The following is a 27,692-nucleotide window of genomic DNA, read 5'->3' on the forward strand; positions in this document are numbered from 1 at the left end:
TTGCTGAAAGAGGGTCACTGCATTCATTACATGTGCTCCTGAGGGAGCATCAAATGGGAGATGTCCATCTGTTGGTTTTCTCAGTCAGCCTCAATTTCCTTTCACGCAAGCTTTATGGTGAGTTAAGGGATTTTCCAAAATACTTTTGACTATAGTCAATTTGCACCTTTTTCACCCACTTTAGAACCTAATACAAGACGTGACTCTAAGTATGTCAAAACTAAGTGCGTGCCTGATACAGGTGCGTCAAAGTGCTTTTCTCACAGCAGCAGTGCCTGGCAGGCAGAGTTCCTAGTACACATTTGGCTCCAAGAGAAAGCACTCTTCAGAAGGTAAGGAAACCACATCATGACAACATTTAACTGGTGGGATCAGTGATTAAATCCACCAGTCTAATTCCAAAATCTATACCCTTTCAATACCTCATGCAACCTGTAAATCACTGCCATTGAGATTTCCAATAGAGTAAAATGAAGCCAATTAACATTCCACAGTTGACAACTTACCCTAAAATAAGTGATCCAGTAAACTTTATTATATTTCCTTCAAAAGAAAAAAAGTCAATGTGATGAATTTCATTTTTAAAAGTGTGAAAGGAAATAGGCAACAGTGTCTCTACCTATATCATATGTTATCAGATAAGAAGCTCTTATTTTTATATTAATATAATCAGTTGCTATTAATAAATGGTCTCCTATCCTTAGACACAAACACACAAATCAACAAGCACTGAGTGCAAATATAATGTATACTGAAGACATTTCATACCTTCCCTTTCTCCACCTCCTAGTCCCTGTTCCACTACTGATGCTGGTAGGACTACAATGCTTCCACCAAATGCAACATTCAGGCAGCTCGCTTCCCTTCTGACCCCTTTTAGTTAACAACCCATTAAAGAAAGAAATGGGAAGCATTGTCCCTATCACTACTAGAACTATATTGAAGGATTATATTGTCAAGTGAGGACACGAAAGAATGTTTTCTAAAGTAATTATGTTATAGTTGATGGTTAGGTATACATGTACATAGCCCCATTTAAAACAGAGATTAGACCAGGTGCAGTGGCTCACGCCTGTAATCCCAACACTTTGGGAGGCCAAGGCGAGCAGATCACCTGAGGTCAGGAGTTTGAGACCAGCCTGGCCAACATGGTGAAATCCCATTTCTACTAAATATAAAAAAAAAAAATTAGCCAGGCTTGGCGGCACATGCCTGTTATCCCCGCTACTCGGGAGGCTGAGGCAGGAGAATCACTTGAACCACGGAAGCAGAGGTTGCAGTGAGCCGAGATTACACCACTGCACTCCAGCCTGGTCGACAGAGCAAGAATCCATCTTAAAATAAATAAATAAAATGAAATAGAGAGTATATTCTACAAGTTCATTTATAAATGTTTGTTTGGGTCTTGGAAAACTTTTTTAATATTAAAAAATTCCTATGGCAGACACTGCTAATTGCCTGTCCAATACACATGCCCTTTAATCCTTACAAATACACAACCTGATTACCACCTAAAAATATTCAAATTCCTAGACAACTCTTTAGCTAGGGCTAACTGTGTAACACAGTTGTAGCCAATAGGATATAGATGGAAGTCTATAGAGGTGGATCCCTCCCCACATAAAAAGACAAAGCCTCAAAATGGCTTTTGGCCCTCTGCTTCTTGATACCCAAGGATTCACCATCTTGTGACCATGAGGACAATAAAGAGAATGGAGCAGGAAGACAAGAAGATTGCTAAACTGTAATTCCTGCCCTAACTGTCTCCACCTTGACTTATTATTATGTAAGAAGAATGAAAACCATATTAACCTAAGCCACTGGACTCAAGCTTCTATAACATGCACTGAGCACAACCTTAACTGATATGGTACTCATGATGATTAGGTACTGAGGCTAGCCCACAAAACTCTTTATATATATTTGTATATAATATTTACATATATAATATTTATATATATAAAGAAAATATATATAAATAAATATAAAGATTTTATGTATATATACAGAGTTTCACTCTGTTGCCCAGGCTGGAGCGCAATGACACAATCTCAGCTCACTGCAATCTCCACCTCCTGGGTTGAAGTGATTCTCCTGCCTCAGCTTCCTGAGGAGCTAGGATTACAGGTGCCCACCACCACACCCAGCTAATTTTTGTATTTTTAGTAGTGACGGGGTTTCACCATGTTGGCCAGGCTGGTCTTGAACTCCTGACTTCAAGTGACCCACCCACCTCAGCCTCCCATAGTGCTGGGATTACAGGCATGAGTCACAGCACCTCACCCGGCCTTAACCTATAATTTAGTGCACATATTGAGACACTCCTTCGTTCAGAGCTTCAACTCATGCTGCCAAAAAGACATTTGTCCTCACTTCTCTTTTTGTATTTAAAACAGTATCAGAATTTTCTACATGAAAATGATCTATCCTTAAAAACAGATTTCTCTTAAAGATCAAAAAGAAACTCCACGAGGAAAAGGAGTTTGTTTTATTCAATATTGTATTCTTAGGGCCTAGAATTGTACCTGGCACAATTAAATTGTACCTGGTCAATTAAATATTTTGTTTATTGTCAAATGAATAAAAGATGTTCTAGGCCAATCTTCTCATTTTACACACAAAGGAAATAATGCTCAGAAAAGGTAAGTTATTTCACTCTTCCATTCAACAAAAACTATTTGATCACCTACTATATGCCATGCATAATAACTAACTAGGTTATAGTGGTAAACAAGATAAAATACTGCCTTCACAGAGTTTATAGTGGAAACTGTAAGATAATTAACTAAGTTCTACGCTGACCCTACGAAATGACAAGTAACAGATCCAACCTGGCCTAGGGTGTCAGAGAAAGCTTCCTAAATGAAGGCAAGGCTCCAAATGGAGTAGACTGGAGACACATCCCGAGCCCCCGGAAGGCAAGGATGACACCTTCCTCGCTCACCACTGTATTCCCAGAACCTAACATGGGTGCCTGGCACTTTATTTTGCAAGAGCTTAATAAATATCTGCTGAATGAAAATGCAGTTATATTTAAGTTTACGATGATGAGTATGAAATTTGACAGGAGAAGTAGAAGAGGGAAAATAATTCTCAAGAAAAAGGAGTATGTATGGCTCTGGGTCTATAAAATTGGGGTGGACTATTAGTACAGAAACACATAAACCAATTTGAGATTTAATCATGGGTTCAAAAAGATTTTGTGGCCCACCTTAGAAGCGGCCACAATTCTATCACTGTTCCTATAAGAAAAGAAGAGTTGTTTAAGCTGTACTCACTGATGTCTCTCCAGCGTGTGCCACTTTTCGGCGGGGAAGTAGAGGTTCCTACTCTTCTGCAACAGATGACACAATAAGCAGCCAGGGACATTCTGTGTAAGCAGAACAATCACAACAAATTTAATTTAGCATCTAAATCAAAACACTTGTTCTAACTACAAGAACATGTTACCATCACAGTGGATGACCCACAGAGTTAAATCTTTCAAGACTACGAAGAAAACTTTCCAATTAAAAAAAATTTCTCCCTTAAAAACTTAAAAGGGACTTATTAGAATAATATTTTGTTAGTATTTTCATTATTCTTCCTCACACTGTGTCCAATTGTGCATAATTTTCACAATTGGAAAGATGATCTAAATATGATACAATCATTTCCAGAACACAAGAATTAACAGGTAACAAGAATAGACATATTATTAATCAGAATACCAACATAGGCATGAAAAGAATTGAATGTCTTTGAAAATATATATATGTATTTATCTCTGATGACTGAGGCCCTAAAGAAATGAGAAGCTCTACGTGGACAGTACACTTAGAATCCATAGAAGCATTTAGCTTTTCTCTAGTTCTTTCAGGATAGTACCCATGTTGTTTAAAATTTTTGAAATTTGTTAATTGTTGGCATTCTATCAAAGGAGAGCTGTCACCCAACTAATTCATCAACTGAGTAAAGATGATCTAAATATGATGCAATCATTCCCAGAACACAACTCATTATTCTAGACCCATATCAGATTGTCTTTGGATAGCGAGGTTTTTTTTCTTTTTCTTTTTGCTATAAGGGAAAGGAAGGAAGGTACCTCTCTCTTTTGTTTTGTTTTCTATTTCTGCTTTTTATTATTTTCTTCTTTCTTTCTTTGGGTGCAACTGTCCTTTTCCTAACTTCTTCAATAACGCCTAAGATGAGCATTTCTTGTTCCTTCATAAATGCATTTAAGACTATAAATTATTATAACTCCAGCACATTGGGAGGCTGAGGTGAGTAGATCACTTGAGGTCAGGAGTTCAAGACCAGCCTGGCCAACATGGTGAAACTCTGACTCTACCAAAAAGAATTAGCCAGGTGTGGTGGCACACTCCTGTAGTCCCAGCTACTTGGGAGGCTGAGGTGGGAGAATTGCTTGAACCTGGGAGGCGGAGGTTGCAGTGAGCTGAGATTGTGCCACTGTTGTCTCCAGCGACAAAAAGACTGTAAATTATCCCTCTGAAATTCCACTGTAATTTTTCTCTAATCTGTGAACTGTTTTAGAGTGTGGCTTTTAGTTTCCAAATATATAAAATTTTTTAAGATCTTTTTTTTATTTTTTGAAACAGGGTCTGGCTCTGTTGCCCAGGCTGGAATGCAATGGTGCAATCACCACTCACTGCAACCTCTGCCTCCCAGGCTCAAGCAAGCCTCCCACCTCAGCCTACCGAGCAGCTGGGACTACAGGTGCCCACCACCACACCCAACTAATTTTTTGTATTTTTTGTAGAGACAGGGTTTCACCATGTTGCCCAGGCTGGTCTTGAACTCCTGACCTCAAGTGATCCACGCACCTCAGCCTCCCAAAGTGCTGGGATTACAGGCAAAGATTATCTTACTGTGCTATGTGATATAGATTCTTTAAAATTGTGAAGACTTGCTTTGTTACCTCTTCCAGTCAATATTTATAAATATATCATATAAACTTATTCTTTGTTGTGAGCAGAATATATCCATTATACTAGGCTTGTTAATTTTGTTGTTTCTATAGTCTTGCTAATTTTTTTTCACAGCTCCAAATGGCCATTGAATAGCCTTGCCAATTTTTGTCTGCATGATCTACCAGTATGAGAGGGGTTTTTTAAAGTTTCATACTGATTTGTGCACTTGTCGATTTACCCCTTTTGTTGTCCTTTTTTTATTTATTATTCATTAAGCAAATACTTATCTGAGTTCCTATGAACGAAGAACTGTTCTAGATGCTAGCAATTTAACAATGAAAAAGAAAAATTTGCCCTTGCTTTCATGGATCTTACTCTCTAGTGCAGAACACCCCAATTAGTGTGGCAAACAAATACTACCCTTTTTGGGGGGCCATGTGAAAAGATATGCCTAGGTGCACACAAATTCACGATTATTAGGAACTTAGTACTTTGTTCCTTTTGTCATCACATACTATCTTCCTTTATCCCTATTAACATTTACTGCTTTAAGTTCCTTGCCAGTTTTCTCCAAAGTATTTAACTATCTTAACTTTTTCCATCATGGTTATAATCTATTGGTATCATTTATAATTTCAAAACCTCTCTTTTAATAGATGAATTTAATCCATTTACATTTATCACATGTTGGATAGATCAGGATTTTTTTTTATTACTCTTTAATTGCTTAAAGTTATACCATTTATTTCTATTCCTTTAGTAAATAGCTACATTTTAAATGTGCTATATACAGTATGAATTTAAACAATACAATTATCCTCCCAAATGAGACTATTAAAATACTTTAAATCCAATCCTCTCCTATCTTAGGTATTTTTGTCTAGTATTTTAATTCCATTTTATTTTTAAACATCCCAAAAGAAGTCATTTTTAAAAGCAGTCAATCTAAATATTTACCGACATCTTGTGAATTTCCTTCCTTACTTTTGTTTCTTGCGTTCACAACTTCCCTCTAGGTTCAAATCAGTCTGATGAAGGTATATCCTTCGACAGTTCTTTCATGAAGGCATATATGTAGTTAGCACTCTCACTCTCAGCATGTCTAAAAATGCTCTATTTTAGATACACTAAAAAACAGTTGTGTTTGGGCCAGGCGTGATGATTCATGCCTGTAATCCCAGCACTTAGAGGTCAAGGTGGGCAGATTGCTTGAGCCCAGGAGCTCTAGGCCAGTCCAGGGGTTCAAGATCAGTGAGACCTCATCTCTCCAAAAAAATAAAAAAAATTGGCTGGGCCAGTTGGCATGTGCCTGTATTCCCAGCTACTCGGGAGGCTGAGGCAGAGGAATCGCTTGAGCCTGGGAGACAGAGGTTTCAGTGAGCCATGATCACGCACTACACTCTAGCCTGGGAGACAGAGTAAGATTCTGTCTCAGAAAAAAAAATAGTAACAGTAATAGCTGGGTTTGGAATTCAGGGTTTAGAATTCAGAATAACAGTAGGTTTCCTTCGGTACATTAATGATATTTTCACTGATATTTCTTGTTGCTCAGGAGAAATCTAAGTCTAATTGTTGTTTCTTTGTAGGCAAAACAGTAGCAAAGAAGTTTAAGAAAGTGCTCTGTAGGACCACACCGCCTGGTTTCAAATCCAATTCCACAAACGACTTGTATTAGTCTTTTTTTTTTTAAGAATGCTTTGACATCTTAGGACCTTAAGGACCCAGGGAATGACTGCCTCTCTCTGGGTCTGGGATAGCTAACTGCTAGAGGTAGCAAACAACTTGCCTGTGAGCATGCCTCTCATATGCAAACCAACCAATCCCAGCTGCACACCCCCAAACACCACACACAGCCAATGCTTCCCTTACTCTAAATCTCCTCGGAGCCAGATACTAGACAACTAGAGACCACCTCTCTGGTCTGCCAAAATTATTCGAACTATCCAATCCTAAATGTGCTCAGCTCATCTACCCTGTCTCGCTCATTCCTTCCCACAAAAAAAACACAATAAAAGCAAGCTCTGGCCCATGCTTTCACATTGTTCCTTATGCCTCTTGAATGACCCTGGTACTTCCCCATGTGGCCTTGCATGGTGTGGTATGCCCATTCTTCCTTGGGAACTGTACATAATAAACTCTTCTTTCAAGGTAGTTGTCTCTGTGTCTGTCTTCTTACCATACCTGATTAAAACAAAATCCACGTACATTTGAAAGCACTACACATATGATAATGGGCTAGTTAATTAACCTCTCTGTGTCTCACTTTCCTCATCTATAAAATGGTGGTAATAAGGGAACTACTGTAAAGGGTTGTTACAAATATCACATAAGTTAATATATGTAAAACACACACAATAGTGCCTATTCCAAATTAAGTGTTCAATAAATACTACTTATCATTAGTATCAATATTATGTTCCATCTGGCAGTTTTAAGATCTTTGTTTTTGATGTTCTTACAATTCTCTACTTTATGTCTGGGTATGGGTTTGTTTTTATATACCCCACTCAAGATTTGGTATGCTCCTTCGATCTTAGAACTCACATTTTTCTTCAATTCTGCAATATTCTTAATAATTATCACTTTGACCTCCATTCAACTTTTACTTTCTGGTACTCCTATTAGATGTATGCTAGATTTTTAAAGTCTAACCTTCAAATCTCAACTTCTTCCATTTTTTTCTGTCTCTCTGACATGCACTACGGATTATTTCCCCAAATCTACCTTCCAATTCATCATCTTCTGTTTAGTTGTGTTTAGACTATCATTTGATCCATCCACTGAGTATTTCAAAAATTTTTATTTCTAAAACTTCCAGGTGACTCACTTTTATACCTGCCTGCTTTTTTTACACAGTTTTTGTCTTAAATGCAGATTTTTTTTTAATGACCACAAATTATTCCTTTTCCTATAACCATGATCTTTGGTAGTTCCCTCCCACGGTGACTTTAGATTGATCTTACGAGTAACTTTGGCCATAGGACAACAGAAGCATAATGCAAGCTGAGACTTGGGAAGTACGTGCACATCGAAGCTTCTGTCTTGTTGCTCTTGAGAACCCTGTGACCAACACCATGTAAAGATGCCTAGGTTAGTCTGCTAGATCACAAGAGAAATGTCCAATATCCCCATTAATGAAGCCAACAAGTACCAACTGACAGCCAGCACCAGCCGCCAAGCATGTGAAGCCACATCGAACTAGCCAGCCCCTAGCTGATGGTACAAATCCATATTCAGCCCTTAGCGTGCAAGCAATAATAAATGTTTTAGCCAGTAGCCTTTAGGATGGTTTATAATGCCTCAAAAAGCTGACATGTAATTTCTAAACTTTATACGAGATATATGAGGTTGCTGCCAGCATAACTTGGTATACTGTTTCACAGTAAATTTTACTTTTTTATAAGTAGAGGGAATAGAGGAATACACTATAAAATAACGATAAAAAGTATACCATAGGGCCAAGTGTGGTGGCTCATGCCTATAATCCCAGTGATTTGGGAGGCCAAGATGGGATGATTGCTTGAGACCACAAATCAACTGACTATATCTGTGGCACATGCCTGTAATCCCAGCTACTCAGAAGCCTGAGGCAGGAGGACTGCTTGAGCTCAGGAGCCCAACACCAGCCTAGGCAACATAGTGAGACCCACATCTCAAAAAAACAACAAAAAAACCCTAATGGAATATGTAAGTATGGGCCTATTCCACTCCATCGATCTATTTATCTATCCTTATATAAACACTGCACTGTTTAGATTACTGTAGGTTTTTTGTTGTTGTTGTTACTGTGTTTGTTTTGTTCTTGTTTTTGACAGTCTCACTATGTTGCCCAGGCTGGATGGAGTGCAGTGGCCCGATCTCAGCTCACTGAAACCTCCGCCTCCCAGGTTCAAGCAATTCTCCTGACAGCCTCCCAAGTAGCTGGGATTACAGGCACCCACCACCACACTCGACTAATTTTTGTATTTTGGGTAGAGACAGGGTTTCACCACATTGGCCAGGCTGGTCTTGAACTCCTAACTTCCTGATCTACCCACCTTGGCCTCCCAAAGTGCTGGGATTACAGGTGTGAGCCACCGTGCCCTACAGATTACTACAGATTACTGTAGTTTTTAAAGTAAGTCTTGAAGCTAGCAGTATAAATTCTCCAGCTGTGTCCTTCCTTTTCAAGATGAACTATTCTAGGTCCTTGGTACTTCCACATAATTTTAGAGTCTGCTTGTCAATTTCTATTTAAAAGCACCTTTAAGATTATGGGGCCAGGCGCAGTGACTCATGCCTGTAATCCCAGCACTTTGGGAGGCCGAAAGAGGTCAGGAGATTGAGATCATCCTGGCTAACACGGTGAAACGCCATCTCTACTAAAAATACAAAAAAATTAGCCAGGAGTGGTGGCGGGCACCTGTAGTCCCAGCTACTTGGGAGGCTAAGGCAGGAGAATGGCCGAAACCAGGAGGCGGAGCTTGCAGTGAGCCAAGATTGCGCCTGCACTCCAGTCTGGGCAACAGAACAAAACTCCATCTCAAAAAAAAAAAAAAAAAAAAAAAAAGATTACGATGGTGATTACATAAAATCTGAAACACTGATGTTAAGTAGAGAACGGGGAGAAATTTTTAGACTAAGAAAGACACAGAAAGTAAAAGGGAAGAGACTATAACTTAAAAATAAAACAAATATTTGAAAATTCCATTAAGTTTAACAACATGGAGGTCACTGGGATCTTCATATCAGCAGTTTCATTGCCCTGGTAGAAAAAGCCAGAGTGAAACTTCATTTCATGCTTTCATTCTGATTTATAAAACCTGAATTGTAGCTGGGTACACAGATAAGAAAAAAGACTACATCACCTTTCTTTCTTTCTAGTTAACGATGGGCACTTACTAAGAAATGGCTAATGAAATATGAGTGGATGTGTCGTGCAATTTCTGAAAAGTGTCCTTAAAAAGAAGGGTATGCGCCTTTCTTCCTCCTTCCCTCCTCCCTCTTGCTAGAATGAGCAACTGACAGTTTGAATTAAAGCAGTCATCTTACCATGAAGCATCTTATTAAGGACGGTAGAGCAGTCAGATAGAAGAATCCAAGTCCCTGATGATTACAGAGCTGCTGCCATAAAAGCATGGCTGCCTACCTATGAAATTACATACATATTTAAGCCAGTATTATCTTGTTTTCTGTGTAGTACAGCTGATCTAATTCTAACACACCACAGTTCTTAATATCTATATGCCAGTGATCTCAGAGTACCTCTAGCTACGACCTTTCCTGACCCATCTATCCAACAGCTATTGGAACATTTTCACTTAGATGTCCAATAAGCCTTTCATACTTAACTATCCAAAACAGAATTATTTACTTTTTCTATCCAAACTCTTCTTCCACAAATCTTCTCCATCACCATCCACCAAATGGTCAATGCTTTTTTATTGTAAATGGTAAATGATCTACCTCTTAACTGAAGCAAGAAAACAGTTGTTGCCCTTGATTCCTTGTTTTTCCCTTACCCTACATCCAAAGCATGCATAGTTGCTCTTCTCTATCATCAAAACATACCCCAAAATCCATCCATTTTTCTCTGTATTCACTGCTACTCTTGTCTAGTTCAAGCCAATATCATCTCTCATTTGGAGTAATAAAATGACACCTCAATGGTGCTTTTTGTAACTTAAAAAATCCTTCTCAGATTAAAAAAAAAAAAAAAAAGTTCTGGAGATAGATAGTAGTGCTGGTTGCACAATGTGAATGTCACTGAACTCAACATCTCAAAATGGTTAACATGATAAATCTTATGTGTAACAAGATTTAACAAAGCAAACAAAAAAGAAATCTTTCCTAGAGACAATGGTCTCTTATATTTCTTTCCAAATACCTTGCAGCTGTGCCATTCACATTTAGGTCTTTATCTGGAAACTGTCGTCAGTAGTTTGAAAGAAAGAATCTAATCCTGTCTGTATTCCACAACGATGCCACATATTTCATCATCCTTTATTAGAATATTCTATGCTTTCCCCCTGCTTTGTAATACTACTTAGTGGTATACTAAGCTCCCATCATAAACACGTATGTTTCTAGTGTCTCTATTCTGTTCCATGAATCTACTTCTCTATCCTTGAATCAATATCATACCACCTTAATAATTACAACTTTATATTAAGCTTTGGTATCTGATAGAGAGAGACCTTATTTTTCTTCTTCTTCAAAATTGACTTCACTATTCTTGGCCCTTTGCCTTTCCATATAAATTTTAAGTTCAGCATGTCAAGTTCCATAAAACAATATGGTGATTTTAATTGGCATCACACTGAATTTGTACAATTGAGGAAAACTGACATCATTTTGTTGAGTCTTTCCATCCATGAATACGGTATATCTACCATTTACTTGGGTCATCTTTTGTGTTCCAACAGAGCCTTACAATTTTCCGTCTAAAGGACTACGCAGCTTTAGGTTGATCTACTTCTAGATAACTTCAGTTTTCAACGCCATTATGAATAGTGTCTTTATTATTAAAACTCCTAGTTAATTGTTACTGATATACAGAAGGTTTTTAAATGCAGAAATTAAGGCAATTTCTGACATCCCCCGGCCAAAATAACCCCTCTAGTCACCCTTTATCACATCACCAAATGGTACTTATTCCTTAACCGATTTGTGTCTCTCTGCCCCAACCAAAATTAGTTACTTGTTCACCATTGTATCCCAAGTGTCTAGAATAATAGCTGGCACACATCAAGTGCACAAAAATGGAACTGATGAGGTCAAGGAAGAGAATGTATGCAAGATGAAAAAAAGCAAATTGAAAGAGGGAACTAAATGGAAGAGCTGGGTTCCTAAGCGATCACATGAACACACACGATGTAAAAAAAAAAAAAACGCAGTATGAGGTCGGGCGCGGTGGCTCACACCTGTAATCCCAGCACTCTGGGAGGCTGACGGGGGCGGATCACCTGATATCAGGAATTCCGGACCAGCCTGGCCAACATGGACAAACCCCGTCTCTACTAAAAATACGAAAATCAGCCGGGCGTGGTAGCGCACGCCCGTAATCCCAGTTACTAGGGAGACTGAAGCAGGAGAATTGTTTGAACCTAGGGGACGGAGGTTGCAGTGAGCGCAGATCGCGCCACTGCACTCCGGCCTGACCGACAGACCGAGACTCCATCTCAAAAAAAAAAAAAGAAGGTAGCATGAGCTTAATTCGGGAAGTACAATTTAACCTAAGGAACAGAAAACAAGAATCTCATATCTCAACTAGTAAAAATAATGAGAGTGCTCCTTTAGATTACAGAACAGATTTGGGGAAAGGGAATCACTTCAGAAGCTTCTGGGGTCTTTCACTTTTAAATGACCGTTGCCGAGTTTAGAGATCTCTCAGTATTCAATCGGTTCCATCTCTGGGGTTAGAGAGGGAGCCGGAAGCGGTGGTCTGGAAGGCTCAGAAGTGACCGGTGAGGCCCTTTCCTCCTCCTCCTCATTATCTCTCCGTGACTACCGAGCCCGGGAAGAAGGACCGGTAGGTGCACTCCCCGAGGCCTCGACAGCAGCCAGAGAAAGGCAGCGACCGGGAAAGACGAGTCAGGCTCGCGACCACCAGAGAGAGGCCCTCACACCCAGGGGAGCGTCAGCGGGTCGGTCCGGTCCGCGCGCCTTACGGTGGCGCCCGGCCGTGCCCGGCCACTGCCCTCACCATTCTCCACTCCCCACCGCGCCCAGCTGCTCCGACGCCCCCGTCCGCCCCCACACTAGCCCGGCCTTCACGTCCTACCTGCCGGCACGCAGACTCAGCCTGTCCCCAACTGCTCGCCGGACCCAGTTGTCTGGGGAGCCCTCCCCTTTCCTCGGCTCCCGGCCGGGGACTTCCACCCGGCGGCGGGCGGCTTATGACCCCGCCCCTTCGGCCCTCTCCGGGCCCGCCTACTGCCGGCTCGCTCCACTCACAACAGCGTCCCTAGCGCGATGACGTATAGGCGCAGGCGCATTGTGTCGGCGACGCCGAGGCGCTTCTGCATCTGTGGGCTGAGGTGTGTGGCAAGCGTCCGAGTGGCTGGGGAAAGTGGGGTGTGGGCAGACTGAGGGGTCCCAAAAAAAGAGGGGAAGAAGAGGAAAGCCCAAGAAGCCTGTCCACCGGGTGCTGGGGGCACAGGGCGGTGTCCCCCACTCTCTCCAGGCCCTTCCTGGCGGGGCCGCACTGCAGTTCCGCACTCGTTTAATCGTGGGTTTCCTGTGGGGCTAGGGCTCGCCCTGCGCCCAGGTGTAAGTGGAAGTTAGTTAAGTGGGCGGACGCTGAGTGATTTCTTTCCAGCCTAGGTCCGCACAGGACGTGATTTATTTAGTGAAGGGGCACAAGATCTGGAAACCTGGCTTGTACTTTTTTCCCCTTTCCCCGGGAACTACGGCTTAATCTCTTCCTTTGGTCTCCTCATCTGTAAAATGAGGTGGTTGGGGCCGGGCGCGGTGACTCACGCCTGCAATCCCAGCTCATTGGGAGGCCGAGGCGGGTGGATCACTTGAGGCCAGGAGTTCGAGACCAGCCTGGCCAACATGGTGAAACCCCGTCTCCACTAAAAATACAATAAATTGGCCGGGCACGGTGGCTCACGCCTGTAGTCCCAGCACTTTGGGAGGCCGAGGTAGGTGGATCATTTGAGATCAGGAGTTCAAGACCAGCCTGGCCAACATGGTGAAACCCCGTCTCTACTAAAAATGCAAAAATTAGCCTGGCGTGGTGGCGGGCGCCTGTAGTCCCAGCTGCTCGGAGGCTGAGGCAGGAGAATCTCTTGATCTCCGGAGGCAGAGGTTGCAGTCAGCCGCCATCACACCACTGCACTCCAGCCTGGGCGACAGAGCGAGACTCTGTCGCAAAGTATATGTGTGTGTGTGTATATATATATACACAATACAATACAATAAATTAGCTGGGCTTGGTAGCTCATGCTTGTAGTCCCAGCTACTCGAGAGGCTGAGGTGGGAGAATGGCTTGAACCTGGGAGGCAAGAGGTTGCAGTGAGCTGAGATCGCACCACTGCACTCCAGCCTGGGCGACAGAGCCAGACCCTGTCTCAATAAAATAAAATATAAACTAAAAGGAGGTGGTTGGGCTCACTGTGTAATTTTTGAAGCACCTTTCAGAACTATCTTTGAGTCCTGTCTCCCAGGATCTTACCCTTTGTCATTCTCCTGAATGGGAAAAGAAATCCTTTGAATAACGGACAGTTTACACCTGGGTTGGGCACACTGGTGTAGAGTTAGGCTGCTTGCTTCTATTAGGGGTAATTGACCTTGGGTAGAGTTGGTTGGCAAGTAAGATGTGGCAATATTCCAAGTAGACTCATTTTAATTTTGTTAAAAAATCAGAATGTCTCTTAATGTTAACTGTCTTTCATAGACTTAACTGTTAAATATTGACACTTAATTATTTTGCCTCATTTCAGAGGCAGTCCCCAAAGTATATGAAAGTTAATGATTTTTAATTCAGTGTTACCTTCTTCTTTTTATTAGCATTCTTGAGGTCATCTGAACCTTCTGACTAAGAAAACATGGTCAACGTCTTGAAAGGAGTGCTTATAGAATGGTTAGTAGTTTTGATACTTCATGAGTTTTAAGTTTAAATATTGAATCTTGACTTACGTGTGTGTCTTTTCTAAAACCCTGTTGTTTTTAAGATATGAATGAAATCAAGTCTTTCACTTTTAACAAGTGGCACAGATTTTGTTGCAAAGTTCCTAGTGCCAGATTTCAGTCCCTCTGTTGAATTGATGGAACTGGCATGATCAGAGGCAGCATATTTGTTAGATGAGTCATCTTTAGAGGAACAGTGTTTGCATTCTCCTCAAACATGACTAGAATTTTAGGTCCTGAAAGAGTTCAGGAACTTGCTTAAGTCTTTACCATTACAAACTGTGGATTTTAAAGAGAAAAACAAGAGAGCCAAGTGGAGAAGGTTTCTTAAATTCCTTTAGATACATTCCAGAGGAGAAACTAAAAACCATAAATGGGCAGGGTTGAGGTCCTCAAAGCAATCCAATGTCTAGGAACCCTGCTCTGTGGACACTCCCATTGTCTGAAAATACTACTGTCTACCTTTCTGTGCCTCTAATATGGATTGAGCCAGTGCATGGATAATGATACTGTTTACTGTGATGGCAAAGCTGAGGAGGAGAAGGACCAAACCCTTGGACACTGCCAACAATTAGAACAGCACTAGCCAATAGAAATCTAATGCAAGCCACAGATACAGTCTTACATTTTTTCTAGTTACATTAGAAGTAAAGTAAAATGAAACAGGTGAAGTTAATTTCTTTTGTTTAACCCTGTCTGTGCAAAACACTATGCTTTCAACACGTGCTAAGTCTTCAAAAAAATCTTCATCTTCAAAGTCGACTGGATATTTTAATTTTACAGCACATCTCACAGACTAACCATGTTTCAAGGACTCCGTAGTGACCTAACTAGTGGGCTACCTTATGCCTAGTGCAGATTTGGAGTTTTGATAGAGGAGACACCAACAAAGGCAACTAAGAAGAAAATAGCCAGTGAGGTTGGAGGGAGGAAAGCCAAAGGAGGAAGTGTTTCGTAGGGATGAGTAGGCTGTGTTGGGCACTGTTTGAGAACTGGCATGAGATGAGGACTGGAGTTTTGATGAGAGCCATTTTAATGGAGGGTGGGGAGATGCCAGATTGGAGTACTGTGAAAAAGGAAAGGGAGGTGAGGAGGTAGAGATGGAGACTTTGGAGAATTTTTACTGTGATCATGAGCAAACTCATAGAGAACTAACTGGATTGGTAGCTGAGGAAGGACATGGTGAGGGACTCAGGTTCTTGCTATTTTTATTTTAATGTGAAAGACTAGAATGTACGTTGATGAGAGTGAACCACTATGGGGGAGTGGTTTTTTTCACTTGGAAAAGCAAAGGGGTTGGGATCTGGACCCCAGAAGTTCTAAACACACTGTTCTGTTGTCTTTTGAAGAATCTAGGTTTGATGTACTTATTTTCCTATTAATTTGTCATAAACATTTTCCTCATTGACCTTTTAGTGTTATTTTTAAATACAGAGGATGCACATACACAGAGTGTCAGCTATCCCTTTTCTTTCCCTCTTGTTTCTTCCAATTCTAAGTTTAATCTTCACCCCTGGGTTTGTTAAATATTCACTTCTCTCTTGTGGGGGTTTTGTGTTTTTCTTGGTGTTTTAGATTCACGCATCTAGAATTTATTCAGAGGAGCGGCATAGGATTGTTAAATATTCACTTCTCTCTTGTGGGGATTTTGTATTTTTCTTGGTGTGTTAGATTCATTCATCTAGAATTTATTTGGAGGAGAAGCATATTATTAGGTGAGGATCTAAATGTAGCTTCCTTTTTTTTTTTTTTTTTCTTTTTTTTTTGAGACCGAGTCTTGCTCTGTTGCCAGGCTGCAGTGCAGTGGCACGATCTCGGCTCACTGCAACCTCCGCCTCCCGGATTCAAGCGATACTCCTGCCTCAGCCACCCGAGTAGCTGGGACTACAGGCACACACCACCTCCCCTGGTTAATTTTATTTTTGTATTTTTAGTAGAGATGGGGTTTCACAATGTTGGCCAGGATGGTCTCTATCTCTTGATCTGTGTCTGCCTCCCAGTGCTGGGATTACAGGCGTGAGCCACCATGCCCAGCCTAGCTTCTTTTTTGTTTTGGGCATTTTTGTCTGTTCATTTTGCCAAATAGCTAATTCTCCACCATTTATTTCCTTTCCTAATGATGCTTGATGCCTCCTTAATCACATGATTTTACTCCCCTTGCTATTCTCTTTCATCCCTTCCCACATTCATCTTTTTTATTGCCTATTCTAGAATAACCTTGAAATAATTTAGTCTGTTTCCAAAATAATCCTTTTGGCATGATGGTTGGAATTGCATTAAACCTACAGTTTTAATTTTTTTAAAAAATGACTGGATTGGCCGGGCGTGGTGGCTCACGCCTGTAATCCCAGCACTTTGGGAGGCCGAGGTGGGCAGATCACAAGGTCAGGAGATCGAGACCATGGTGAAACCCCGTCTCTACTAAAAATAGAAAAAATTAGCCGGGCGCAGGGGCGGGCGCCTGTAGTCCCAGCTACTCGGGAGGCTGAGGCAGGAGAATGGCGTGAACCCGGGAGGCGGAGCTTGCAGTGAGCTGAGATTGCGCCACTGCACTCCAGCCTGGGCGACAGAGCGAGACTCCGTCTCAAAAAAAAAAAAAAAAAAAAAAATGACTGGATTACATCTTAAAGAACAAAACTCTGGGGGGACTCTGAAGTCTCAGTGCCTAGTTTGCTGTCCTGTATCTAGCCTCTGAATTCTGCCTGGTCTCTCTAATGACTGTCCATCACCTTGCACTTCTGGATAATCCCCAGACTAGCATCATCTGGAGCTTGTTAGAAATGCAAAAATCTCAGACCTTACCCTACATCTACTAAATCAGAATTGTGCATACAAAGAATCTTGTTAAGATATTTAAATTTTGAGAAGCAATAATACTGTTAATCAGCTTCAGTTTAGTAATCAGTTTCCCTGTGGAGAAGTGTTTTGCACCATGACTATTAAATTTTATTTTGCAGGTAGGTACCATCCTTGCAAAACTAATTTTTCCCTTCAAAGTGAATTCTAAAGTGTGGTCTGCACAATTTTTCAAAAGGGTAACTCTGTCTTCCCAAAAACGCAAGTCTTCCAAAAAGATTTTGGGCTTAAGAAATAACATAGATTCACAAAGGAAAGGGTATGGCCAGTGCTAGTGGATTCCCCTTCACAGTCAGATGCAGATGTTAGGATGGTAACTGGAAAAGTCCTTCAGTTTCCCTCATGTCTATATTTGATGCCAAGGAGAAGCTTGTTAATAATACGATATCAGCATAAGTCTGTTTATTACTTCATAATATCCATGGATTACATGAAGCATTTAGGCATATTGGAGTATAGAATTTCATAGGTCTGGAGTTTACAGGGAAACCACTCAAGGATCTTCTACAACTGTTGCAGGTGGACACCAAAATTGAGGCTCAGCCCTGGAGGCCAAGTTGGTTTTTGGCTTCATGCAGGAAATAATTCAAGAATGAGCCCACAGAGTAAAGTGAAAGCAAGTTTATTGAAAATAAGGGAATAGGCCGGGCGCGGTGGCTCAAGCCTGTAATCCCAGCACTTTGGGAGGCCGAGGCGGGCAGATCACGAGGTCAGGAGATCGAGACCATCCTGGCTGACACGGTGAAACCCCGTCTCTACTAAAAAATACAAAAAACTAGCCGGGCGAGGTGGCGGGCGCCTGTAGTCCCAGCTACTGGGGAGGCTGAGGCAGGAGAATGGCGTGAACCCGGGAGGCGGAGCTTGCAGTGAGCCGAGATCCGGCCACTGCACTCCAGCCTGGGCGACAGAGCGAGACTCCGTCTCAAAAAAAAAAAAAAAAAAAAAAAAAGAAAATAAGGGAATAAAAGGGTGGCTACCCCATAGGCAGAATGGGGTGGGGTGGGTGGGCAGCAGGCGGGGCCTGCTAACTGGCTATTTTATGGCCGTTTCTTGATTATATGTTAAACAAGTGGTGGATTATTCCTGAGTTTTCTGGAAAAGAGACAGGGATTCTGTGGAACCAGGAGTCCCCAGTCCAGACCATACAGGGTAATTTCCAGATATTGCCATGGCATTTGTAAACTGTTACGGTGCCCGTGGGGGTGGTTTTTAGCGTGCTCATGCATTATGATTAGTGTATGATAGTGGTGAAGGCTGCTTTTGTCACCATCTTGGTTCTGGCTGGTTTCTTTACTGTATCCTCGCTTATCAGTCGGGTCTTCTGACCTGTTGTTTACTGTCTCTCCTGTCTTAGAAACTAGTTCTGCTGAATTCCTATCTCACAGCTGCTTCCACTGTCCCAGGAATCTCTCCAAATTCCAGTCCCATCATTGTATTAATATAAGCTAATGTGTAATAACTTATATAGTGCTGTTCCACATATATCTTAAGTTGGCTTCACTTACTGCCATATTTAAGCTCCATTTCTATCAGTTATGTTTAACTGATTTTTAAGTCTGCAGAGATTTGCTAAAGAAGTAAACCAAATTATGATGATGGCCATTTATTCTGACCTTCAGTGAATTGAAAAATCAGGGCACTTGGATATAGTTAAATTCTTAACTCCCAAGGGCTTATCACATACTAAAATTGAAGGCTATAAAAAAAAGTTTTATGTTTATAAATTTACATTTTTATGTCAAAACTGAAAGGTTGGTGAAAACTTCCTCTTTGTTGGGATCCACCATTAACTGCCAGGCTCACAGTAAGTATTCTCCCAAGTCTAGCCTCCCAAGCAATTCCCAAAGCAAGCAACACATGACCACAGTATGTCTGTGTCCAGTTCCAGATGCTGGAGCAGACCTCTGGTTTAACAGTTGCCACAATTGGTTTGGCAAGTGCTTCAGCAAAAATTTGTTGGCAAGGTGCAAATTCCAACCAGTTTACATCACAATAGCAAAGAATCTGGAGAAATATGTATTATTAAACCACCCTTATCCTTATGAGTTTGGCTTCTAAACCTGTATTGTTTCTGAGAAGCTAGTAAGAAGTATGACAAAACCAATCTAACCATTGTTCTGTTTTTTTCTCAGCATGTATAAATCTTTTCTCAGCCTTTGCTTCTCAGTAGGGCCATGTTCACTGAAGTTTTCCAGGCACCCAAAACAGTGCCTGAGACAGAGACAGAGAGAGAAAGAGATACACATACACATATGTATCTCTTTGTGTTACTAAGCTATGGCTTAGTAAATATTTGTTTACCGAATGAATTTTGTTAACAGAATTGAGTCCAGGTTTGTGATCTCAGGCAAAATTCCAAATTTGTTAATGTTCCTTTATAGCCTCTCTAGTCCTACAGTGAGATTCACAGTGGATAAGATGAGATTCTTGATAAACTTTTAGTTCAAAACAGATGTGTATACTAGGCCTCCATTTAGCATGTTATATATCAAAATAGCTTGTAAATGAGGAGGCTGTTGTCTTCAGTCATAGCTTTTAAAAAGCAGGCATGCCACCAAGCTGCTGATGGAAGTGTAATCCTGAGAAACAACTGAAAGCAACTTGTGATGGGTGTTTTGTGCTTTTATATCCTTTAACACAGTAACTCCGTTTCTGTAAGTTTAGGAAATCACTGGGCGCAGTGGCTTACTCCTGTAATCCTAACACTTCAGGAGGCCGAGGCGGGTGGATGACTTGAAGTCAGGAGTTTGAGACCAGCCTGGCCAACATGGTGAAACCCTGTCTCTACTACAAATACAAAAATTAGCCAGGCATGGTCGCAGACGCCTATAATCCCAGCTACTGGGGAGGCTGAGGCAGGATAATCACTTGAACCCAAGAGGCAGAGGTTGCAGTGAGCCAAGATCGTGCCACTGCACTCCAGCCTGGGTGACATGGTGAGACTCCATTTCAAAAAAAAAAAAAAAAATTTAGGAAATGATCAGAACTGCCAATAAAAATGTGTGAATTTAATGTGCTAGAAAAAGAAATTTGTTGATTGTGGCATATTTTAATCAAATAATATAGCTATTAAAATATTCTCAGACATTTTAAGTGATTCAGGGAAATGACATTGCACAATGATGTTAAGTAAAAACACCTGGATTCCTGTATTAACACTGTTTTCCATGTGACATGTGCTATGGAAGCACTTGCTAATATTAATTTAGTTTTCACAACAGCCCTTTGAGGTAGGTGCTATCATCCCCATTGCATGTACAAGGTGAGATGCAGGGAAATTAATCAATTGCTCAGTTACACAGCTGTTGTTAAACTGGGATTTTTAAATCCTAGTATTGTGGCTCCAGAGCCCAAGCTACTAAACTTTACATATACTATCTCTCCATTATAAAACTAAGTATAATATTGTATTTGCTTTTTTTTTTTTTTTTTTTGGTGGCAGAGTCTCACTCTGTCACCCAGCCTGGAGTGCAGTGGCACGATCTTGGCTCACTTCAGCCTCTGCCGCCTGGGTTCAAACAATTCTCCTGCCTCAACCTCTCAAGTAACTGGGATTACAGGCACCTGCCACCATGCCTGGCTAATTTTTGAAGTTTTAGTAGAGACAGGGTTTTACTATCTTGGCCAGGCTGGTCTTGAACTCCTGACCTCGTGATCCACCTGGCTCAGCCTCCCAAAGTGTTGGGATTACAGGCGTGAGCCACCGCGCCCAGCCTATGTTTGCTTTTTAAGAGGTTATATGTATGTCTTAGAATTATACCCATATATATTCACAGGTTAATGGTTTCGTAATCAAAATAGTAAATTGCTGAGACCAGCTCGGTCGGGGAGACCCTAACCCAGCGGCGCTAGAGGAATAAAAGACATACACACAGAAATATAGAGGTGTGGAGTGGGAAATTAGGAGTCTCACAGCCTTCAGAGCTGACAGCCTCGAACAGAGATTTACAGAGATTTACCCACGTATTTATTAACAACAAGCCAGTGATAAGCATTGTTTCTATAGATTATAGATTAAAAGTATGCCTTATGGGAAACAAAGGGATGGGCCGAAATAAAGGGATGGGTTTGGCTAGTTATCTGCAGCAGGAGCATGTCCTTAAGGCACAGATCGCTTATGCTACTTTAGTTTGTGGTTTAAGAACACCTTTAAGTGGTTTTCCCGCCCTGGGTGGGCCAGGTGTTCCTTTTCCTCGTTCCAGTAAACCCACAACCTTCCAGCGTGGGTGTCATGGCCATCACGAATATGTCACAGTGCTGCAGAGAGTTCGTATATGGCCAGTTTTGGGGCCAGTTTATGGCCAGATTTTGGGGTGCCTGTTCCCAACAGTAAATCATTTGATAGGGATAGAACTAACTGTAATTTAAACCTCTCTGCCTGTATCCTCTCACAGGCTCTTGGCATTTTAATTGCTCATTTGAGTACCTACTATGAGCAAGATGTTTTAGAAATATTCTCTGGTCCATCAACTTTGCAGTGTAGCTATGGTACTAACATTGCTGTTACAGATCACAAGCTCTTTGGCTCCCTATGTAATAAAAATTAACACAGCTACACAGTTTTCCCAGATGAGGCTTTTAATTCAGGGTTTATCCACAAATGCAAGGGAGACAGTACAGTAGTAAGAACTCTGCTGCTGATCCCCACAAAAGCTGACAGGGACTTTTTGATTAGGCAAAGCTTGGGAATTGACATCAGGGATAAGGTATGCAGGCTGGGCTGGGCAAAGCACATGAAGGGTACAGTATGTGGTCAGCATCTGTGGTTGCAGTGGTTATCTTGAGTAATGGGCCACCTGGTGATCTGGCCAGTGACTACGAGTACCAGGTTGCAAATCAGTTGTTCAGCTTTCTTTATTATTATTATTATTATACTTTAAGTTCTGAGTTAAATGTACAGAACATGCAGTTTTGTTACATAGGTATACATGTGCCATGGTAGTTTGCTGCACCCATCAACCCATCACCTACACTAGGTATTTCTCCTAATGTTATCCCTCCCTTAGCCCCCCACCCCCCACAGGCCCTGGTGTGTGATGATCCCCCACTGTGTCCATGTGTTCTCATTGTTCAAATCCCACTTATGAGTGAGAACATGTGGTGTTTGGTTTTCTGATCTTGTGATAGTTTGCTGAGAATGATGGTTTCCAGCTTCACCCATGTCCCTACAAAGGACATGAACTCATCCTTTTTTATGGCTGCATAGTATTCCATGGTGTATATGTGCTGCATTTTCCTAATCCAGTCTATCATTGATGGACATTTAGGTTGGTTCCAAGTCTTAGCTATTGTGTATAGTGCCACAATAAACATATGTATGCATGTATCTTTATCGCAGAATGATTTATAATCCTTTGGGTATATGCCAAGTAATGGAATTGCTGGGTCAAATGGTATTTCTAGTTCTAGATCCTTGAGGAATTGCTACACTGTCTTCCACAATGGTTGAACTAATTTACACTCCCACCAACACTGTAAAAACTTTCCTATTTTTCCACAACCTCTCCAGCATCTGTTGTTTCCTGACTTTTTAATGATTGCCATTCTAACTGGTGTGAGATGGTATCTCATTGTGGTTTTGATTTGCATTTCTCTAATGACCAGTGATGATGAGCATTTTTTTTTTTATATGTCTGTTGACTGCATAGATGTCTTCTTTTGAAAAGTGTCTGTTCATATCCTTTGCCCATTTTTTGATGGGGTTGTTTGCTTTTTTCTTGTAAATTTGTTTAAGTTCTTTGTAGATTCTGTATATTAGCCCTTTGTCAGACCGGTAGATTGCAAAAATTTTCTCCCATTCTGTAGGTTGCCTGTTCACTCTGATGATAGTTTCTTCTATCTGTGCAGAAGCTCTTTAGTGTAATTAGATCCCATTTGTCAATTTTGGCTTTTGTTGCCATTGCTTTCATGTTTTAGACATGAAGTCTTTGCCCATGTCTATGTCCAGGTTTTCTTCTAGGATTTTTATGGTCCTAGGTGTTATGTTTAAGTCTTTGATCCATCTTGAGTTGATTTTTGTATAAGGTGTAGGGAAAGGGTCCAGTTTCAGTTTTCTGCGTATGGCTAGCCAGTTTTCCCAACATCATGTATTAAATAGGGAATCTTTTCCCCATTGCTTGTGTGTGTCAGGTTTGTGAAAGATCAGATGGTGGTAGATGTGTGGTGTTATTTCTGAGGCCTCCATTTTGTTCCATTGGTCTATATATCTGTTGTGGTACTAGTACCACGCTGTTTTGGTTACTGTGGCCTTGTAGTATAGTTTGAAGTCAGGTAGTGTGATGGCTCCAGCTTTGTTCTTCTTGCCCAGGATTGTCTTGGCTATGTGGGCTCTTTTTGGGTTCCATATGAAGTTTAAAGTAGTTTTTTCCAATTCTGTGAAGAAAGCCAGTGGTAGCTTGATGGGGATAGCATTGAATCTATAAATTACTTTGGGCAGTAAGGCCATTTTCACGATATTGATTCTTCCTATTCATGAGCATAGAATGTTTTTCCCTTTGTTTGTTTCCTTTCTTATTTCCTTGAGCAGTGGTTAATAGTTCTCCTTGAAGAGGTCCTTCACATCCCATGTAAGTTGCATTCCTAGGTATTTTATTCTGTTAGTAGCAGTTGTGATTGGGAGTTCACTCATGATTTGGCTCTCTGTCTGTTATTGGTGTATAGGAATGTTTGTGATTTTTGCATGTTGATTTTGTATCCTGAAACTTTGCTGAAGTTGCTTATCAGCTTAAGATTTTGGGTTGAGATGATGGGGTTTTCTAAATATACGATCATGTCATCTGCAAACAGAGACAATTTGACTTCCTCTCTTCCTATCTGAATACCCTTTATTGCTTTCTCTTGCCTGATTGCCCTGGCCAGAACTTCAATACTTTGTGGAATAGGAGTGGTGAAAGAGAGCATTCTTGTCTTGTGCCGATTTTCAAAGGGAATGCTTCCAGTTTTTGCCCATACAGTATGATATTGGCTGTAGGTTTGTCATAATTAGCTCTTATTATGTTGAGATACATTCCATCGATACCTAGTTTATGGAGAGTTTTTAGCATGAAAGACTGTTGAATTTTGTCGAAGGCCTTTTCTGCTGTTAAATTTTGTCGAAGGCCTTTTCTGCATCTTTTGAGATAATCATGTGGTTTTTGTCATTGGTTCTGTTTATGTGATGGATTACATTTATTGATTTGCATATGTTGAACCAGCCTTGCGTCCCAGGGATGAAGCCTACTTGATCGTGGTCGATAAGCTTTTCAACGTGCTGCTGGATTCAGTTTGCCAGTATTTTATTGAGGATTTTCACATTGATGTTCGTCAGGGATATTGGCCTAAAATTCTCTTTTTTTGTTGTGTCTCTACCAGGGTTTGGTATCAGGATAATGCTGTTCTCCCAGTTCCCTGACTTCCTTTTCCACTGAGCTTATCCTCCACCTCATCACAGCCACTCATTCTCATAGTTGTAGCTAGACTTGTCCTTCCTTACCCACATGCCAGCTCTTCAGTCTCATTTCAGGCATCAGCCTCTGACCACCACCTCCTCTTTTGAGTTCACTCCCTCTAATACCTCACCCCATCATTTCTTCAACTTTGCCAGACCTATGGTCTATTGATATTCCCATCTGTTCAGATTCCCACCCCTTTCTAGCTTCCAATCTACCTTTCTGGTCATTGTAGCAAAATTTCTCAGTAAAGAGAAGACTTGGTTCTCTTCACTGTCTCTGATTTCTCTCCTCCCATATGACACCCACTCCAGTCATGCTTTCCCTATTATGACTCCACCAAAACTGCTATTGTCAAGGTCCAGTGACTTTCTGAATACAGTGGGCAATTTTCAGTCCTTATCTTGCTATACCCTGTAAGCTTTTGACAGAATTGATCACTCCCACTTCCTGAGTAGCCTTTGTTCACGTCGCTTTCAGGACTCTTTGGGTTTTCTTTCTACCTCAGTGGTCACTTCTTACTCAACTTCTTCACTCAGGGGCCAGTAGGCATCTCAAAATATAACATCAAAAACTAAACCTTTTTTTTTTTTTTTTTTTTTTTTAATACAGTCAGGATATCTCACTGTGCTGTCCAGGCTAGTCTCTAACTCCTGACCTCAAGCCATCCTCCAGCCTAGGCCTCTCAAAGTGCTGGGATTACAGCATAAGCCACTATGCCCTCCCTAAAACCAAACTTGATCTTACCTGCAAACCTCTTCTTACACATTCCTCTTTATCTCAGTAAAAATCTCCAGTCTTCCATTTGCTCAGACCAAAAATCTTGGAGTTTCCTTGTTCCTGTTTCTCAAAGCTCATGTCCAGTATTAGCAAATCATGTTGGTTTTATGTCAGTATATATCTAGAATTCAACCACTTCTCATCACCTCCACTATTACCACCTACATCAAAATCATCATCTCTTGCCTGGATGTCACCTCATGGGTCCCCTGCTTCCATCCTTGCCTCTGCCACTCCCAGTCTTTTCTCAACCCAGCAGCCAATATGATCCTTACAATTAAACTTTAAGTCAGTTTGTAAGTTAAATCATGTCACTTGGTAAAAGCCAAAGTCCCCCAAATCAGTTCTGAGGCTCATACTCATCTATGAATAGAAGTAATTCCTGTGTTAGCATCAGTTAATACCTGTGCTTGTACTTAAACCTTATTTTTCTTGTTTTCAGTAAATTATAGTGACATCTTTTGTATTAAATTGTTACCTTTACAATTGATATTGACAGTTCTCAAGACACCAAAAGATTATGTGAGATTGTTTTCTCAAGAATTGCAAAAATCTGTGGTGCAGCTTGACATTTTTATATTTATTTTTTGCTAAACACATTGTGTATTAGATCTAAAGAGTGTCCTTTGTCATAATTCAGGGTTTTTATGAAAGAGACATTTTGCTGTAAATCCTATTCTTTCCAAAGCAAAAACCACAAGTTAATAAAATTGAATTTGGATCTTTTCCCTTGAGTACCTATTGCAAGCCAAGCACTGTCCTAGACATTATCTCCTTTAATTTCCGTAAACAATTCTGTTAGGTAGCCTCACTTTTGTATTTGGGAACAGAGGCTCTGGGAGATAAGTACGTATTCTATTCAAGGTCACACAAATAAGTGATGAAGCTGGGGTTGAATCCAGGTATGACTCTTGCTATACACCCTGCCTGATCAAAGTGACTGTTTAACTGGTTTTGTAAGTTAATTTGTCACTGGTAAGACATTGAACACCTGCTGTTTCCTTAGATGTAATGGGTATAGACAAGGAAGAAATTCATTTTTTAAATCAGTTAAGAAAGCTGTGATTCTAGGCCCTACTAACTACAAAGCTTTGAATATTCTTTCATTTTTTTCACTTAGTGACAAATTATTCTTTAAAAATCTTGCCATTGGCCTCTGCCTCTTTAACTTACACTAATAGTTCTAAAATGAAGCCATGTCTATAAATTGTTAACACTTGAGGCAGAGAGGAAGTGAGGGATTGAGTAACAGAACTTTAAAAATCATTCTAAAAATTCTACATGTTCAAATTTAATTGCTCAAGTCTCTGTGGTGTGATTTGACAACAAGCGGTCTTACAATCATGTGTTTGTCTTCACAGTGATCCTGCCATGAAGCAGTTTCTGCTGTACTTGGATGAGTCCAATGCCCTGGGGAAGAAGTTCATCATTCAAGACATTGATGACACTCACGTCTTTGTAATAGCAGAATTGGTTAATGTCCTCCAGGAGCGAGTGGGTGAATTAATGGACCAAAATGCTTTTTCCCTTACCCAAAAATGAAAATACTCAATATGGACCATTTAGGAATTATAAGCAGCAAATGTGAAAGACTTGCCACTTGATAGGTGACTGATTAGACATAGAGGGTTGTTGTAGGAGCATGCCACAGGAAAGACCAAGGGATCATGATCATTTGTTCAGAAAAAAAAGCCCCTGAACTGATTTTGTTATACCATAGAATTTAAAAAAAAAAAAAAGGCTTTAACAGTTGGCTGTAATTTGTCTTTTATTATCCTTTATTAAAATACGAATGTCAATGCTTTTCCTGCCTTTTTAATACAGGAGTGTGCTTTTAAATTGTCAGTGTAACATAGGTATTTATTTTGCTCATCCCTGTGAACTGTGCATTTTTGCTGTGTGGATATGGTTGTTTGGTTTCAGTTAGAAACGTCATAGATTTGCTGTTTGAATATGCCAAGATGGGGACTTTGACATTATGTATGTCTCACAAATCCTACCTGCATACCAGCCAGCTCTATTGATGAAGATGTAAAACTAATGTAAACTACAGTTTGCATTTCCCTGAAAATAGAATATTGTTTTTTAAGAGGGTTAGAAACAA

The 27,692-nt window shown here is 40.8% G+C and overlaps 2 protein-coding genes across 5 annotated transcripts in view; one reads left to right on the forward strand and one right to left on the reverse strand.

Moving 5' to 3' along the window:
* LOC105478741 (serine active site containing 1) overlaps positions 1–12,814 on the reverse strand; it is a 58,957-nt gene extending 46,143 nt beyond the window's left edge. The window contains exons 1-3 of one of the 3 annotated variants that reach the window (XM_011736354.2): positions 12,673–12,814; positions 3,279–3,370; positions 507–543 (exon numbers count right to left, since the gene is read on the reverse strand). In XM_011736354.2, coding sequence (XP_011734656.1) covers positions 507–543; positions 3,279–3,369 — 128 coding nt within the window. In that variant the 5' untranslated portion in view covers position 3,370; positions 12,673–12,814. Of the gene's footprint in view, positions 1–506; positions 544–3,278; positions 3,371–7,873; positions 7,955–12,672 lie in introns of those variants that run through there. The other 2 variants (XM_011736355.3, XM_011736353.3) reach the window with 2 other exon arrangements.
* LOC105478742 (general transcription factor IIH subunit 5) lies at positions 12,800–27,391 on the forward strand. Of its 2 annotated transcripts, none has more exons than XM_024791899.2 (3): positions 12,800–12,928; positions 14,406–14,478; positions 26,950–27,391. In XM_024791899.2, exons 2-3 carry the CDS (start codon positions 14,444–14,446, stop codon positions 27,128–27,130), a joined length of 216 nt encoding a protein of 71 aa, XP_024647667.1. In that variant the 5' UTR covers positions 12,800–12,928; positions 14,406–14,443; the 3' UTR covers positions 27,131–27,391. The 2 variants fall into 2 exon arrangements, with proteins under 2 accessions (XP_024647667.1, XP_024647668.1); XM_024791900.2 differs by lacking the exon at positions 12,800–12,928 and adding an exon at positions 12,973–13,160.
* The last annotated feature ends 301 nt before the right edge of the window (positions 27,392–27,692 follow it).

This window comes from Macaca nemestrina, chromosome 5, assembly GCF_043159975.1.
Source record: "Macaca nemestrina isolate mMacNem1 chromosome 5, mMacNem.hap1, whole genome shotgun sequence".
NCBI lineage: Eukaryota > Metazoa > Chordata > Mammalia > Primates > Cercopithecidae > Macaca > Macaca nemestrina.